Source organism: Mesoplodon mirus (genome assembly GCF_964341445.2).
Source record: "Mesoplodon mirus genome assembly, chromosome: 14".
Classification (NCBI taxonomy): Eukaryota; Metazoa; Chordata; class Mammalia; order Artiodactyla; family Ziphiidae; genus Mesoplodon; species Mesoplodon mirus.
Genome location: NC_138990.1, coordinates 20,225,970 through 20,243,879, shown reverse-complemented (window position 1 = coordinate 20,243,879; position 17,910 = coordinate 20,225,970). Strand labels below are relative to the sequence as shown.

Genomic DNA, 17,910 nt, shown 5'->3' with positions numbered 1-17,910 from the left:
GGTTGCCTTTAAATAGGCATAGGATTAAATCAATTGGGGATGGTTATAGATATCAAAAGTGACGATGATAAAAGATACTTTGGCTAACTGATTAGTGCAGATTAGTTAGTTGGCACAATCAATAGCTCTTGTAAACTCTTGTTAACCTATGGGTGGGTGGCCAGAAGAGAGAGAAGAGAAAGAGACTGGAAGGAGGGTGGAAAGGTAAAGTTAGGCAGCAAGGTTGGTGAGCTAGAGTGTGAAGTTCAAGGTCAAGTTTGGGGATGATGAGGATTGAAAATTAAATTGGAAATTAGCTGCAAACCCTAGGGGAAAATGTCACACCCTACAAACGCACATTTAATAAATACACATTGTTTGTGTCATTGCTATTAAAGCATGTTTATGGCCATTTTGTTTCCAATATCCTTATTTTTCAAAGAAGCACTCCAAGTACAAAAATGACTACAAGCCCACAGTTGACAGATTAATTCTATATTCTGTAGCACATCTATTATTGTTACTGATTAAATATAGCAATGTTATGACCAATTTTACCTCTCCACAGTCATATAACTTATTGCATAGTGCATATCAAAATCAAAATTGAATGCATTCTCTTGGGAGGGAGGACAATCAGCTTGTGAAGGCAGCAACTCACCATGTGATCTGGGCAAGGTGTGCTTATTTGTGAACACAGGGAGCTGAGCCAGGCTGTTTCCAAAGTCCCTCCTGGTTCTGACCTGAGTAGAAGTTGCCCATGCATAGAGTCAAGGGGAATTATTGACCAATCATGTTTGTATCACAATAAATTACATGAATGACACATTTAGTGAATAACTCCTGGGGTGACTGACGTCTGTCTCTCACAGGGAATTCGTCTACAAAGCACACCTAAGCACAGCTAAGAATGTGGAAGAGCCTGCGAGTCTGCTCCCAGTCCTCTGAAAAATCTCCTTGCCTCTTAGAGAGTCACAATAGGTTCCAAAAACCAGAAACAAACACAAAACTCAAGGGACTTTCCTGGTGGTCCAGTGGTTAAGACTTTGCCTTCCAATGCAGGGGGTGCGGGTTTGATCCCTGGTCGGGGAGTTAAGATCCCACATGTGGCCAAAAAACCAAACTATAAAAAAAAAAAAAGCAATATTGTAACAAATTCAATAAAGACTTTAAAAATGGTCCACATCAAAAAAATAAAAATAAACAAGAACAAAACTCAGTTGCTCGCTTCAGCACTCTGAACATCCTTCTTTCACAATCATTGGAACATGGACTCTGGAAAAACCCAACACAATCCTGTGGACCATGACATTACTTTCTTTGGAGCAAAGGGCTATGGGATCTGTGGAGGTCCCTGCCGGGTCTGTGCTCCGCTGACCATCGGGACCAAATGGCTGAGGCCTCTTCCTCACTCTCCTCCTCAGATTCGAACTCCTCATCTACTGCGTGGAAGAGCGGTTTGGGCCTCAAAACCACCCTTTGGCCCCTGCCCAGTTGTTCTTCTTGGGTCCTATTTCTTTGATACCCCAAGTGGGGTGGCTTCCCTCCTCTGTGTAAGCTCTTCATCGGGATTATTTCTTGTGTCCGTCGTCCTTCCTGAAGTGACCCCATTGGAGAGTGTGTGTTGAACATGATGGAGGGGACTTCTGCGTCACTGCCGTCGTGATCTGGGAAAGGATGATCGAAGGAGGAAAGAAGACGACTTAAGATCAGAGACTGGAGACTTCATATCCAGGTGAGAGAACTCAGAGGGAAGCAGAGTCCTCCTGCTGTTCCAGCTCCTACACTCACCTTTCTCATCCGCATGGTTTTCCCTTTTCGAGGTTGCTACCCCAAGGTGGGGTGGAGTAGAAGCTATAGACCCGGTGTGAGAAATAAACAGAAATGCATGGAAACCTGCACGTCTGGCTAGTCTCTCCCAGGGAAGTGAAGGAGTGTTTCTCACAAAATCAGATCCATTAGTCATAAAGCACAAAAAGATGCTTTGTGTTGTCAAAGACCAATGCTAAACGGAAGGTTCCAAGGTACTAGGATATGAAAAGGGTGGATTTTATCTAGGTTTGTTTGTGTTTTTTGGTTTTTTTTTTCATTTTTTAACTCTAGGTCTGTTTTTTAATCAGTGGCTACCAGAAATCATTATATCTGAGTTTCATCCTTTTGACCTTGAAATAGCTAATCTTAAAGAAACAGGGATGGGAGAGGATCACAGCAGAGTCATGAGTAGCAAAAGAGCCGTGATGCCTTCCTTTCAGAGGAGGTGAGGAGTGGACAGGGTGCGTCTGGCCCATGACGACAATGAGAAGGATGGGAACGTCCACTTACTGAGAACTTACTCTGAGCTGTCACGGTGCTGATCTCTTTACATCTTATGCCATTTAATCCTCACAAGAGCACTATGAGAGGAGGAAAATTGTCAGCCTCATTTCACAGGTGAGGAGGCCGAGGTTTTTAAGAGGTTAAGTGACTTTCAGTATCACACAGTGAGGATGGGGCTGCAGTTTGAGCAGAGCCTGTCTGAGAAGCTGGCATCTGCTCCTCCCCAGGCTGTCCCTGTCTCCTTTATAAAAGCTGTGTGTGGGTCAGGACAGCTCCATCAAGAATGCAGGGCAGCCATTGGGTACTTATGTCATGTCCCCTCCAAATACCTAAACCATGTCTGGGACATTGTCTTTCCCTCCTTCACTGTGCACATGCCTTCAAGGGACTATTTTTCTAGAAATCTCATTTCTTCTCATTTCTTCAAGTTCTCACCTTATACATTTATTTTCCCTTTAAATATTCTCCTGAAAATGTAGGTATTTTAAGACATCTATATTTAAATCTGAAATAGGGTTCTTTCTCCCACTCTCTACTTCCTTCTAAAAAACAAAACAAAAACTTCACAGCTAGAACTAATATGTACACAGGTTTATACTTGACAAAATGTGTTCGGAATGTGGGACATCAGAAAAACTTAAAATATCCTGTTCAATACTATTTTTCCAAAATGTGACCAAATTATCCTGAGAAGGTTGTCTGGAAGTTCAGGAGGGGGTGGGAGGTGGGAGGAGGGGAATCAGCCGCTTTGAATTAAAAAAAAAAGTGAGTTAAAATATTTGCCCATTTTTTCAGGGCTTCCCTTTAATTTGTGCTTTACGATCTGGTCTGGAACCAGAGTTCCTCTTGATGCTTTGGCGCTTGGAACACTAACTAAGAAAACAACAGCTGGTCCTTCTGCCCCCAAGGCTGTTCCTTCCCCCAAGGCTGTTCCCCCACGGCTGTTCCTTCCTCTGTCTCCCCTCAGCCGCCCTCCTGGTTTCCAACCATCCTTCTGAGCTATGGCCCCCCTCAGAGGACACATTCTAGCTGCATCTCCTGACCACCTTCTGATTACTGAAAAGTGGCGTCCTAGAACAAGGGAGAGGCTTGGGCAGGTGACTTGCAAGCTTCCAATCAACTTAAGTCATTAGATCCGTCCAAAATGGGAGGAAGGAGTTGCTTGGAAAGTGGAAGGCGGAAGGAGGAAGGGTGGGGACTCTCCTATTTGCACAGTCCTCCTCCAGGTTGGCGCCAGGCAGCGCAGTTCCAGGGAGAGATCAATGGAAACCTTTGCAGCAAAATCTGAGTGTCCGTTCCTCTACCTTCCACCTGGCTGAGAGCTTTAACCTCTGGACACGGGCACCGGGGGGTGGGTGAAGGAGAGACAGGGAAAGGGTTTCTGCTCAGGGCAGGGCTGAGCCTAACCCACACCTGATACACAAAGGCTGTTTAGAGACCCAGACCTTGCCCTCCCCATGGTCTTGTTTTGTTTCATTTTAACTGTGGTAAAATACACTAAACATAACATTTCCCATTTAATGATTTTGAAGTGTACAGTTCTGTGGCATTAGATACATTCACATAGTAGGGAAACCATCACCACACTCCACCCACAGATGTTGCTCACCTTCCCCAGTGCTCCTGGGTTCTAGGAGGGTTGTCCAGGCAGGACCTCTCTACTTACAACACCAAGGGGGCCCCAAAGGCAAAGGAGCTTGGAAGAGTGTGTGGAGCCTACAATCCAGCAGGGAACACCCAAAAGTCTAGAGAAGGGGTGTCCTAACACAGGAGGACGAGGGGAGAGCGAAGAGGCACGGTGCTCTGCACGTCACAGCCTGGTTAGTTGCGGGAGACATCAGGGGGCCGCCTGACGGATGCTACACCTCCCTCTATGTCCTCCCCTAGGGCCCCTCCAGCCATTCCCTGACCGTGTCCTGGTGCGTAAAGGCCTCAGATTTGGAGAGAAGGTGGATGCAAATAATTGTGCCCAGATACCCATGGAGGACTATCTCAGTCTAATCCTGATTATTATTATACTTCTTTAAAACTTAAGAATAACTGATAAAATAAGTCCCACTTCATTACTTTTCCTTCACAGATTTCTAGGTTACCCACTCTTTTTCCTCACCTAATGAAATTTACAACCAGTTGAGCACATTTGAAAGAAAAAAAAATTCATTGGGACTAAGATTCCATTCCACGTCTAGATTAACTCATGTAGAACTGACATTTCTAAAGTACCGTCTTCTTTTCAAGAACACCCCTATCTACCCAAGTCAAGTCTTCTTCGATACCCCTCACTAGTAATAAAATTAATAATGGCTAATATTTCTTGCCCACTTACTTGGTTGCGGGCACTGTTCTAAGAGTCTTACCTGCACCAAATGGCTTCACTCAGGGCAACTCTTTTGTATGTGGGAGGTACCAACATTCTCCTCTTTACAGAGAGGAAATGAAGCATGGAAAAGGAGAGTTTTATATTGTCTTCATATAAGTCCTATATATGTTTTCCTAGGGTTTTATGATTTTTATTGAAAGCATGAGTGAGATGTGCTTTAGGGCATCTATTGAAAGGATGCTTTGACCTATTAATCTGGTGAATAATGTAAATGCATTTCCAAATGTTAAACAACCCCACCTCTGGGATAAGTCCTACTTTGTAAGGTGTAGTATTCTTTTACTATTCTGCTGTATTTTATTTATAACGTGTTTGTACATTAGTGTTCAGCGAAGGCTGCTGTGTGGTTATTTTTTGCTACCGTAGCTTGTGATATTGACATTCATCTCAAGAAGTGACTGTGAGGCTTTCGTGTTTTCTATCACTCAAGCAACATAAATAGCACCAGCTGCTTGTACCAGGAAGAGTTTTAAAAGTAAATCTATTATACACCCTATACTTGGTGTTCTTTTGCTTTGTTTGTTTGCTTTTGTTTCTGTTATAGCTCTTTTTAACATAAAATAATATTACTTACAAGAGTGTGACCTAGGAATAGATGACTAGATCGATGAAACAGAATTAAGTGTCCAAACTCTCTAGTTTAGGGGTAAATGACTAGTACAACGAAATTGGAAAAGAAGGTGCTGGCGCAGGAGCATGGCCATTTGAAAACAATTTGAAATGTGTCTCTGTCTTAACCTACACAAAGATAAATATCTTTATATTTATTATCAAAATAACTATTAGCCATTTGGCTTGAAATTGAAAAAATTAAACTATGAAAGTTCTAGATTTTAAATTACTAGGTGAATCATTTTTCTAATTTTTCTGTGGAAGATTGAGCAGATCTGATGAATCAGAATACAAAATTTGAAGACAAGTATATCTAAAAACTAAATGATAAATGTGAAACTTTAGGAAAAATTACTGGCAGCAAATATGAAACAATGGGTGATATTCATATTATACAGTGTTCTTCAAATTCGTTTTAAGAAAAAAAAAGCAGAAAAAATGGGCAACAGCAGAAACAAAAACTTCCTTGAAAGAAATATGGTTGCCTCTAAAAATATGAAAAGATGTTCAACCTCACTGAAAATCAAAAAGACTCGGATGAAAATTAACTGTGGCATATAGATTTTATCCTGTCATATAGTAGACTACTCAAACGTTAACTCAAAATAGTCCAGTGATGCTGATGACATTCAGAAATTACCTTTCTCACAACCGTTGATTTGAAGGTAAATTTAAATATACGTAATTTTTGATCTAAAAATTTTGCTTCCAGGAAAATATACTAAGGGAGTCATTGGTTATTTGAGCAAAAATAAATCACAAGTAATCCAAAGAAATTATTAGATATCTTTTCTTATATTCATTAAATATTGGAAGCATCTTAAATATTTGTTAATAAGGATTTTGCTAAATAAGCTAGGGGGCTTTCATATAATTGACTATTATTAAGTCATGAAATGATTACTAGGTTCATATCTATTGATACTAAAATATGTCCACAACATATGGTTGAGTGAACTAGACAATTTATAAATATTGAAAAACAATGACTGTATTATGAGTTTATGTATAATACCTTGCTGTGTGTTTGTGATTTTTTTGTTTGTTTGTTTGTCTCAGGTCCAGGTAGGGTAGAGATCAGGATGATATAGATAGAATTATAGAAGGATGCTTACCAAAATGTTCTATAGTGATTATCGTGGGTGTTGGAGTTTCGAGTGCTTTAAAATTTTTTTTTTATGCGTTTCTCCACTGGCTGACTTTGATTTTATATCAAGCATGTTTTTATATCAGAAAAAAATAAAGTTTCATTGTAAGGAATAATTATATTCCCTCTTCAAAGATTTAATTCTCAAATCCTATGTGTTTAGTTTATTCAAATTTCCAATGTGATTCCAAGTCTTAAAAATTTAGGAATATTAAACTAGAGAACATGGCATATCATATATGTTATATGCCACTTTATGCTAATAGAAAATCATTTTATATACACGTTTAAAAAATAATAGCTTTTATGAGCACAATAACCAGTTTCAATAACTCTAAGAATTCTATTTAAGTAATAGGTATTAAATGGGAAACATCCAATCAGTAAATTTGGTGAAGTTATTTTAGTAAAATTTAGCCAACTTTGGAGAATTCTGCTAATTTATAAAACACAAGAGAATCCCACCACTTCAAAGAAGTGCCCATTTTATGTTTCCCTAAGACAGGGGTCAGCAATTGATGGCCCCCAGGTGTATCTCTCTGATGCATCTTTTGGTATGGCCCCTGAGCTAAGAATGGTTGTTACACTTTTAACTGGTTGAAAAAAAATTTTTTTAAGAATATTTCCTGTTAAGTAAAAATTATATGAATTTCAAATTTCAGTGTTCATCACTATAGTTCTGAATTCAACTAATAAAATACTTGTGTTCTCTTTTTCTTGTCATATATGTACTTACATAATATTCTTGATTTTGCCTTTTGGCCCACAAGCCTGAACCTGTTTACCATCTGAACTTTTCCAGAAAAGAGAAGCAGCCAGGAATGCAGGTTACCTGTGAATTCAGCCACCCTCACATCTCTGCCTGCTGGCTGAAGATGGCTATAAGGAAAGGAGAGGTAGCGGATGTTTTTGGTACCAGCCTGTGGGTAACAAAGAGAAATAAAAAGCAGAGTTAGCCACGCAACTGACAGCTTCACACGACAAACAAAGGGAGAGATACAGACCCACCCTGGAGCATCGTGTTTGGATCACTGCCTTTCAGTTACTTCAGTTTAAGGAAAACAAAATGTCTCCACCTTCAATATATGTCTTTTCCCTCTCATGATAAAATAGACCATAATAAACCTCTCAAAGTTTCTCCTGCAGCCCCACTGACATTAGGGTAGAGATTAGGGGCTACTCCCGACCCAATCTCCATTCAGAGTCCCAGTAAGATTGCTTGGATATGGCCTCAGATGGCGTAGTTCAGATGCACAGTGGTTGCCATGAAGATAGGGCCCAAGAGACGTGGGGAGAACAAATTCCTCCCTGTATCTCCCTGGGGGAGAAGTAAGCTTCCTAGAGCCAGGGTCCCCATCCACGGAAGGTCCCCTGGAATGTCCAGTCCCTGGCCACCATGGGAGCTAGTCTAGCCTCACAGCCCAGGGAGTGTGTTCCAGTCAGTGACCCATCCTGGAGGGCAGTTTGCTGCCACATACCCCGTGGACCGATGCCTTGGGCTCCAAAGGGCCCAGGCCCAGAGAAGGGGGTGTCTGGTGTCCTGTACCCCCTTAGTTTTGTCTTTTTCTGGCAACGAGGTAGTGGTTTTGTTTGTTTGTTTAAATACTGAGGTAGTCACCAGACAAGGCCCTGCTCCGGACCCGCCCAGCTCAGGTGAGTCAGTGTCCCCGCCTTACCGGCTTTCCCCAGGGCAGGCTGTGACCTTTCCTCGTGCTCTCCCTGAAGGTGTTCTGGCGGCGGATCAGAATTTCTTTCGCCTGCTTCTCACTCGTTTGGGGTTTGAGGTTGTATTTGTTGTAGGACAGGGTCTGTAGAATGAAGGGGATGTCAAACATGTACAGACATCTCAACACAACTTCCAGCCTCAGGAGACCATGGAAAAACCAAGAACAAAGACTAGTAGAGCGAGAAGGTGGTGCTCAGGTCCTCTGAGCATTTGCCTCAATTACACAGGCGCAAGCTGTGGCCCCGGAGGAAAGGTCTGTGCTCGGGGCTAGCCCATCAGGACCAAGCTGCGGTGGGAGCCTTGCCTCTGGCTCACAGGGTAGTGCCCCCCATCTGTGCTGTCCCCCTGTGACCCTCCCACAGTGATCACCCCCGAGGTACCCACAGACTTCGGTGCCCCCCCAGCCAACACACACTCTCTTTCCCAGGTCATGTTTGTTATGCTAGGCCAGCGGTTACTGAGTGTTTGGGGATCAGGGGAATTTACAAATGACTTTGGCAATTTCTAGAAGGTTGCTATTTTAAAATGTTGCCAATCAAAGATACGTGCAAAAAATCAGCCCATTAGTATCACCACCATCAGTTCAAAAAGGAAAAAGTCTTTTAACCAAAGTAGAAGGACGGGCATGATCTTAGATACAGAACAGTTTTTCAAATTGAATCAGTTTAGTTTTATGAAAAATGTCTTCCTTATCCTCACCGAGGCCAGTGAAAATTTGTCTTGAACCACAGACCAGCATGGTCCTCAGATGTTTACAAAGTGCTTAACAGGAATCTCTTTCACCCAAGCTAGAGGACTACAGATGTCACCTTTTGTGACAAGCCTCAAAACTCTAGACTTCCCACTAGCAACAAAGCAGACAGACAGTTGTCCTGGATTGCATCTTTGGTTTTTCCTTCAAGAGAGCAAGAGGACCATGGCAGAGGAGAGGAGTCATATGAACTACGTAAAGACAGGATGATAACCAACAAGGACCTACTGTGTAGCACAGGGAACTCTGCTCAATACTCTGTAATAACCTAAGTGGGAAGAGAGTTCGAGAAAGAATAGACACACTGTATATGTATAACTGAATCACTTTGCTGTACACCTTTGTCAATCAACAACATTGTTAATCAACTATACTCCAATATAAAACAAAATTTTTTTAAAAATAAGAAAAATAAAGGAGGCTTTAAGGAAAAAAGACGTGGCTAATCCGAATCGTAATGTGCTGTAAGAATAAGCTATACACTGATTTTGAAGACCTTAATTTAAAAGAAAAGAGTATAAAATATCTCATTGGTAATTTTTAAAATTTATGATGTGTTGAAATAATATTTTTGATATAGTGGTTTAAATAAAGTATATTATAAAATTTTTTTTAAAAGGTTAGGATGAGAAAGGAAAGACAGAAAGGGTAGGACTGGTGAGTCTCATTCTCCCAAGTAATAAAAGAGGAAGCAAAAGCCATCTCAGGGGTGGAGTCCTCCTCTGTTTACTATGTATGTTCTCCCCGTGGGACTTTCCATCACCCATTGGCTCTACTTGATCAACAAGGAAAGGGGATCCTGCACAGCTTAGAAGGGAGAAACCTGGAGGTCAGACTGAGTAGGCACTGATAAAAGAAGAAGAAAGGTGATTATTTAGGAACCTGATAGAAAAGAGAGAATGGACAGCTAGCCTCATTTTTGGGTGGCTTGGATTTCCAGAATCTCTCTCTCTATTTCTGGACTTTCCCTAAACTCAACCTCCACCACCATGGGGCAAGTCTGAGTACCAGGCACCCTCTGTACTCCAGCCCTCACTAAGCTGGCCGGCATTCTTCAAACCAGGAAGTTCTTAACTACTTATCTAAGGCAGAATGTGATAGTCTTGCTGAAACAGTTTCACCTGGAACGATTTGAAAGCTGCCGAATGTACTCGAAGTGCGTTGTGAGTGCTGCTGTGGCCTGTGTTCCTCCAGCAGGTGCAGGGCCCTTTTGCTGACACAGTCCCCTTCATCACTGACCTTCTCGAAACAGCAGCCAGAAAACATTCCCTTGCCCTGGATCATGTAATTCTGAAGTCATGGAAAGAGCTGTAGGTGGGTAGTTGGCAGACCTGGGTTCTTAACTCAAATTCATTTTGAGATCTTAAACGAGTCAGAAAAACAACTCCTCTAACCTCAGCATCTTCTACTTGAGAAGGAGGAACTTTGACTAGATGGGTTTTTGGAGTCCCATGACATGGTCACAAAAACCAAGGCCCTCACTGTTAACTCACTTATAACCCTACTCAACAATTGGGATGTTCCATTGAATCCTCAAGCTTAAATAACTCCTAATTAGAGGACACAAATGAAAATACCATTTGATTAAATCAAAGTTTCAGGAGGACTCACATACTGTCCCTGAAATGTTCTTGCTGTGAACTTTGGGCCAGGTCCCAAGTGCTAGTATAGCCTCCATACCCTTTTCCCAAATTGAAAAATACTATGCCTGACATGTCTCCTTTTTGTGGATATATACATATACATATATATATATTTTTTTTTTGGCCTAGTGGCATGTGGGACCTTAGTTCCTGGACCAGGGATCGAACCCATGACCCCTGCAGTGGAAGCTTGGAATCTTAACCACTGGACCGCGAGGGAAGTCCCTGAAATGTCTCCTTTTTTTACCTTGGGCTTTCAGCACTGTGGTTTCGATATTCTAATCTAAACCATCTCAGTTTTCTAAGCTCTATTACAGTCAACCACGCTGAGACAACTCCACCATCACAGGCATCCTGGGGCCATCTTTCTTCCGTGGTGGATGAGTGTCACCGCTTTTCTGACTCCGGAGGGGGAGGGAGCCCTGCTGGCTCTGGAAAACTCTGGGGCTGCAGGGCTAGGGCAGCCTGACCCCTAGGGCCAGCAACTGGATTTGCATTTCTCTTTATACCACGGGTGCCACTTTTGCTGCAGAAACATAACAATTAACTTTCTGTTCTCCAAACTAAGCAGAGAGAAACTGTTCATCAAGAAGACTGCTTTGGAGAGAATAACATGAACAAGAAATAATTCCTGGAGGACTGGATCCGAGGACAGGCAACAGGGACACGTCTTATACACACCCTTTGTCGAACTTGGTACATGTTGCGTGTCAGAATGTCCCTCATGGACTCCACATCTTCAGGGGAGAGTCTTTTGGTTTCTTGTATCCTCTGGGCCCTGGAAACATCATTGGAGGGAAGCCAAGCATTATTCTTCCATCTTGGCAAGGGGACCACAAAAGCATGAATTTACTTTCAGGAGTTCTAATTGATAAACATAAAGGTTATGTTTTTAACATAACTTTTCATATTGTTTTAGTAAATTCATATGAAATGTCAGCACGTGTGTCTTGACTTACATTTTGAACATGTGGCTTCTTTGCCTATAGCTTGTATATGGGAATTTCTCTAACCCATTTTTAAAAAGGAGTTTAAAGTTGTGGCAAACCAGTTACTTTTTTCCTCCGTATCTATTATGAACAGACACATTTGTAAAAAAAAATAAAAATCAATGATTAGGAAATACATTTTTGGAAAGGATACCACAAAGGGCAAACCAAATGTTTCACTGTTAGAGTCAACAGAAATAAGATTATTCCTTCAAGGCTCATGGACAACACCATGTAGTAACCACATTTTGAATAGCACTAATCTATGCAGTACTAAATTTTTACGAGTACCTTTATAAGTACATTTATCTTGGAATTGTCCCTTTAGGGACTTTATCTCTGGTTAAAGAATAATGGTAAGAAACTAAAATCATATTTTACGAGGAGAATTAGACCATTGCCACCATGAAAATCAGGCCAGCTCAGAGACACTGGACCCTCTGAGATTCTAGAAGCAGTTGACTTCTTTCTGCCTTCTTCACCATGAGCACCCCTCCCTCCCTCACCAAAAAAGGGCTCAAAAGCCAAGTCATGGCCAGGTTAGCAGTCAATGAACAATTGTCCTCTGAGGATTTCAGTCATGACATCGCTATGTGCAGAATTCTCATGTGACACACATATTTGATTTCAATCACTTCGGTCTAGTGGTGGTAATTTCTAAAAACTTATTGTATGAATAATATACACTCATTGTAGAACATAGAAACGACAAAAAAAGGAGAACTAGAGAAAACTAAACCCATCTTTCAGTACTATTACCTCCGTTGACATATTGGTATAAACCCTTACAGAGCTGTGATGTTTTCTCTTTTCTGGCTGCAGCTTTTTGAAATGCACCCATGTGCTGATGTGCTGTTACCTGCTTGCACAGGTCTTAGGATAATTGACCATAGAGACAAGAAGTTATTGGTTTCAAGACAGGCCACTTTTTAAGTCCCTTTCCCCAAACATTAGCAGCGATATCGCCATAAATAGCAAGGATATTTTTGTAAGTAAGGCACAATGGGTAAAAGATTTTTAAGGGCTTGGATGCTGGATATCACAGGACGCCAGCATTTACTTAGCAATGCGATCTGTCCACTGACTAATGCCCTTCCTACAAAATCACTGAAATCAGTTTCCATATCGCGGAGCTGCCAACGTCAACACTATTGATATTCAGTTACCACCCTCGGTGATTTAAACATTATTATCAGGGCATTTCAACCTAACTGTTTAAATGTCCTTCAAATAAAATTTATTCTGATTTAGATACACCCACGCATTCCCACAATCTGAACACATTCCTTTATTACAGTGGAAGGAATCTATTGCTAAACAGAAACAACAGCTAACCAAATAGTTTCACTTTGTGTGTTCATAATAAAATGACCAAATAGGAAAAAACTATGGGTAAAGGACATGGTAAAGTTAAACCTGAGATAGGAAATCTAACTTGGCATTCTCCCCAGTTTATAATTAACCACTCTGGGAAGGCCCAGACTTAGTTCGAGCCCATTTAGGCTGCTGGCTGGATGTGCAGTACAGGGTTCCCGGCAGCATTGCCTCGTATTTATTCACACTGAGAAGCTGCAGCTATAGAATCAGAAGGATGAATTATTGATTCGGGCAATTACTGATGCATGGACTTTCATACCTGCTACTTCGTTAGCAAAATCACTCCTGAAATGATCATATCATGAGCACAGGAAAGATACAACCCTCAGAAAAACGGAATGTTAGTAATCTCTAGGGCAAAAAAGTAAAATTATAAAGTGAAATTCTCGTCACTGGAACAAGATATAAAAGAAGCCTCTATTACCTTAAATAAAAGACCACTGGTAATTTCATGGCCATTGAAATCAAACTGGGAAATCTGAATCTAAATGTATTTGAATAAAAAGCTCACATTTCCCTTAACTTTTTAAAAAAATCAGATGCTATAATGCTGTAAAAAGAGGTTTCAATTCTAAACACAGCAACAGAGATATGAAATCTAGTAGATGTTATCTTCATGCCATAAGATGAAGTCCCCAAAGATCAAATATATCCTGATTTATTTGGAAGAATCCATCCTCTTTTAGTAGTTTTATACGTGAAATCCAGGGAAATGTATGTTGACTGAAGGATGTGCCCACTAAGTAAACAATGGTACTAACAGCTCTTCTGTGTATGTGGTTGCCTTGTGTCTTCTTAGAAAGGTCACCAAGGTGACCAACACTGAGAACGAGTGAAGAATGCAGAGCTGTGGGCCCTGCTCCCTACAAGGCAACGTTCCATCATGGAAGTGAACATGGCATCAGAATCTTCATACTAGTGTCTTTGGTGTCAGAATGCATGACGGTGAACTTATACCTGTCAATATGTGATCAATTGAAAAATTCTTCAACTGCAATAAATTAATTTGTGCTTTTTAATAAATGACATTATAACTATCTGGGAGTGTCTAAAGACAATATCCTGAAGTCACACAGCTGTAGTGTGTTATGCCTATGCATTTACTATAAACATTTTTTATCTTTCATTTTCTTCTTTTTTAACATCTTTATTATAAATATTTTAATATCTCTTCTCTTTAATAGTAACCAAATAGTTTTTAATCAGCTTGAGCCTCTACCCACTGATGTTTCTAAGAATTTCCTACTCATGGGTAAAGCAAGGTGCCTCAGAGTTAGAATAATAATCCAAGTACATAGCCTATTTATTCCATAGGGTTGTTTTGAGAGTCAAATAAAATAATGTACGTAAAAGTAAAGGAATTCCCTAGAATCAGCATTGTCTGCAGTGTGCCATAGACAGCTTCTAGGGGTAGTGTTCTCTTGAAGGTCACAGAGTTTGGAAATCTAAACCTCTTGTAGAACAATTGCTTAAACTTCTAAAGAAAAAAAATATATGTGTGTTTTGTTGTTATCCTCTCATACGGAGTCACAAAAAGCGAGCTGAATACACACTTCTTTTTCCTATTATTGTATGAAGGTTTGTTTTTTAAGAAATTACTGCTTTGATCTTAGGAGAGGAATTCCTTTTTGCTTGACGTCCTACAGATTTCTGATGAGATCAAATGAATGCAATTTAAATACTAAACTTGTAGTAAATATCGGTTTAAAAAATCTCCTCTCCCACCTTGGTTAACTAACCGGTTTGGGCTATAGGGGAAAAAATGTCTCCAACCTAGAAGGCTCTCTTACTAATCTTGAGTCAATGTCTGAAAAATAATTGACTCAACACAAGGGCATCCTCTAAATGAAACTGGCTTAAAAATTGCCTTGAGGTTAGGAACTGGGAAACCTGCTTATGACCAGTGCAACGTAATGTACAGAGATTCAAAATATATTTTAGCACATGAGAGATTGATTCTCATTTGAGATAAGTGCCCCTACATTCCTAGACCAAGCGCTTACATCACTAGTGAGCAGAAGGTCGAGGAAGTTCCTCATGGTCTAAACTGCCTGTACCCGTCCAGGTCCAGCCCTCCTGCTGAGCGTTGAGTTAATTCTCATCCATCCTTCAGTGAGCAGGTCAAATGCCTGGGGACCAGATGAGGTTCCCTCTCACCCTCTCACAGCTCCCTGGGCTTTATGATCGTAAGTTTGTGTGCCCTATTTTATTACCATCGGGACCCTGCTCCAGAGGTGAGCTCCCTGAGGGCAGGGACCATCTGCTTCCACAGGCCGTGGCACATAACAGGTGCCCCGGTACTCCCTTTCGCTAAGGGGATGCCCCAAAGTTCAGGAATCAAGTGAAGTAGGATTTGAAGGCAATATTGTAGAAAATAGAAGAATGCAAAAGTATCCATGATGAGTGATATATGAACATTTTAAATAAAGACGAGATCAGTATCCCCGATTATTTTTTCTGCCTCAGGCTCTCATATGGCTCAGCACGGTGTTGCCAATAAATATTTGTTAGCACATTCCCATTTTAGGACTAGAAATTTCCTTAAAGCCACAGTCTCACTGAGAAATAAGGCAGAAAGCTTTCTGTTTATACAAAGATGCCCTCAGGGATGCCCCTTTAGATTTTTCCCTGGCTGGAAATTTTCCCCATGTAAAGAAAGGTGATGGTGTTTCTGGTTCATTAGCAAGTAAGGGATGAGAAATAACACTCAGGTGTTAATGACAATTTCATTGCTATCTATTCTTAGCTCTTCTCTCAACTTGCTTTTCAAAGGTGAGGATGTGGGGAGATAATTGAAACTCATTATCTTCTGAAGAAGTCAGGATGGAGGGGCTGGAGTTCTTTATGCTAAATATACGTTGTGACTAACTTCCCCAATTCGTAAACAATTTCTTGGGAGAAAATTGGGCATCTTTGGGGAGGGAGTGAATTAATTCTTATGACATTCAAGGAGTTCTCGTTAAATGTCAGAGACTTAAAGCAGCTTTAAAAAATGTCTAACCAGCTCTTGGGACAATTGGTTTCCAGATGCTCCAACTGAAGCACCAGCCTTCAAAGGGCATCATCTTGTGATGATGGGGTATGTACCAGTCTTACCCCACCCTCTGTTCCACCGGTAGCCAGTTCCCTCCTTGCTCCTGTTCACAGCTGGTCTCACACAGATGCGGCATTCTCCCAACTGCACACAGATCTTTGCCTGAGACACAATTACAAAACACGGCCTTCTCTTTAAATATCCCACCAATCACCACACCTCTTGCCCAAATCCAAGTTGGCATCCTAGGATGCTGACCTGGTCTCTCCTCATAGAAGACAGGAAGAGAGATGACTTATGGGAGAAAGACAATGGCAAGATTAGCGGAAGCAAATGAGCATAGGTTAAAGGGTAGACATGTCTAAACAGGAAGACTTGTAACATATGCTAAAAATCTTCTATAAATTCATTTGCTCCGCCCTCCCAAAGAAAGATGTCAAAAAACTCTCATCTTTTTGCTGGAAAGTAATTTTCAGAAACTAGGTGAAACAGATCAAGCATGGACCAAGCTATAAGATGCCAAGACTTAGATCTTATTTCTTCCATTTTTCCTTTGTCATATCTCTGCCTCTTCACTCCTAATGGTACCTTTAAATGGAACAATGAGTTAGTGCCCCTTGTAATCCTGACATTGAAAGTCTAGATCGAGGGCAGATGTCACTTACTGATGGGGCATGGAAAAGGCTGTAGAACTTAGTATCCCGGTCTCTGCCATTTCAATAGCTTGTTTCATTTCCAGCTTCTTGTACAAAGAAACGATGCTCGATTTTGGCAGGTTCTCTCGGATTAGGATTTTCCGTAAATACTTATGATCAAACTTCTTAAACCTAAAAACGGAAACCAACTGTTTGGAAATCTTCAATCTCTGTATGTGTTATGTAAGTATATACTTTTTCTAGAAACAAACTACACTTAACTTTATTCTGAAAAACACCACAACAGTGCCTGGAACACATGTGACTTTGAACACATTTAAAAAAAAATAATCATAGCATTTATACATTTTTTTAAAATGAAGAAAGAATGGCCTAGTGACCGGAATACACTGAAAATCAACCAAACAAAAGGAAGGGACAAGCTGTAATCAGGGCAAAAAGTGGACATTAGTGGGGAGCTGGGGAGGCCAGCTGAGTTCTAGCTGTGGGAGAAGAAACGGGGTCGGGGAGTCTGCTGTACCGTCCTAGTAGCTTGTAACAGTGGCAGCTTCACTTACAGTGATGCTGGCCTGTTCAACCAGAACCCACAAGTTTAAACAGCCTGGTAGTTACAGTAGTTTTGCCCATTACACTGCAGATCATTTTGAATCCTGCCAATTAGGTGGGGTGTGGGGAGAACCCACTTATACCCTGACAGTCTGAGTGATGGAGCATCTGAATAGGCCAGACGCTGATGGACGCTCACTATTGCGCCAAAGCTCTGGCTGACCCATTAGACGGAGCCACATGGAGCATACGGTGCCTTCAGAGTCCACCATCTGTTGGGAGGAGGAATTTTCCACACCTTCAATCATTTTCCATTCAAAGAGTAATTTGCTGCCTGATTTATTCTGGGATGCTGGCTTATCTGGTGGTTGGTTAGTCTCCCGGTCTGTGAGGTGGATGGACTCTGTATCAGCCGAGGCTCCTCTGGGTTGAGCAGTCTGTGATTCCTTGGGCTCTGTGATCTGTGTTTGGTTCATACCAGGCTCACTCTGGCTCCAACTGGGTCACCCCTCAGCCTTCTCGCTTTCTGCCTTTCTTCGTGAGAAGCTATTGTTGCTGTTTATTCCTCAATCTACTGCCATCGTCACTCCACCCATCAGGACTTCTCTGATGCTCCTCACACTGGGTTCGGGTTCACCTTGACCTTGGGCTGGTCAAGGCCAGTGGTTGCCATTGTCCTTGCCCTATTAGCCACTGGTTTCTTCTGATGGGCCACTGGGTCACTTACTCTGAGCCCTGCACATCCTGCTTCCCT

The 17,910-nt window shown here is 41.4% G+C and overlaps 1 protein-coding gene across 1 annotated transcript in view; it reads right to left on the bottom strand.

Moving 5' to 3' along the window:
• Positions 1-1,290: 1,290 nt before the first annotated feature.
• The window catches only part of SLC9A4 (solute carrier family 9 member A4), a gene marked incomplete at both ends in the record, with an annotated part of 51,410 nt that continues 34,790 nt past the window's right edge, over positions 1,291-17,910 (bottom strand). Inside the window, 5 exons of the mRNA XM_082642681.1 lie at positions 1,291-1,646; positions 7,267-7,354; positions 8,111-8,242; positions 11,236-11,332; positions 16,620-16,781. Coding sequence (XP_082498807.1) covers positions 1,291-1,646; positions 7,267-7,354; positions 8,111-8,242; positions 11,236-11,332; positions 16,620-16,781 — 835 coding nt within the window. The remainder of the gene's footprint in view (positions 1,647-7,266; positions 7,355-8,110; positions 8,243-11,235; positions 11,333-16,619; positions 16,782-17,910) is intronic.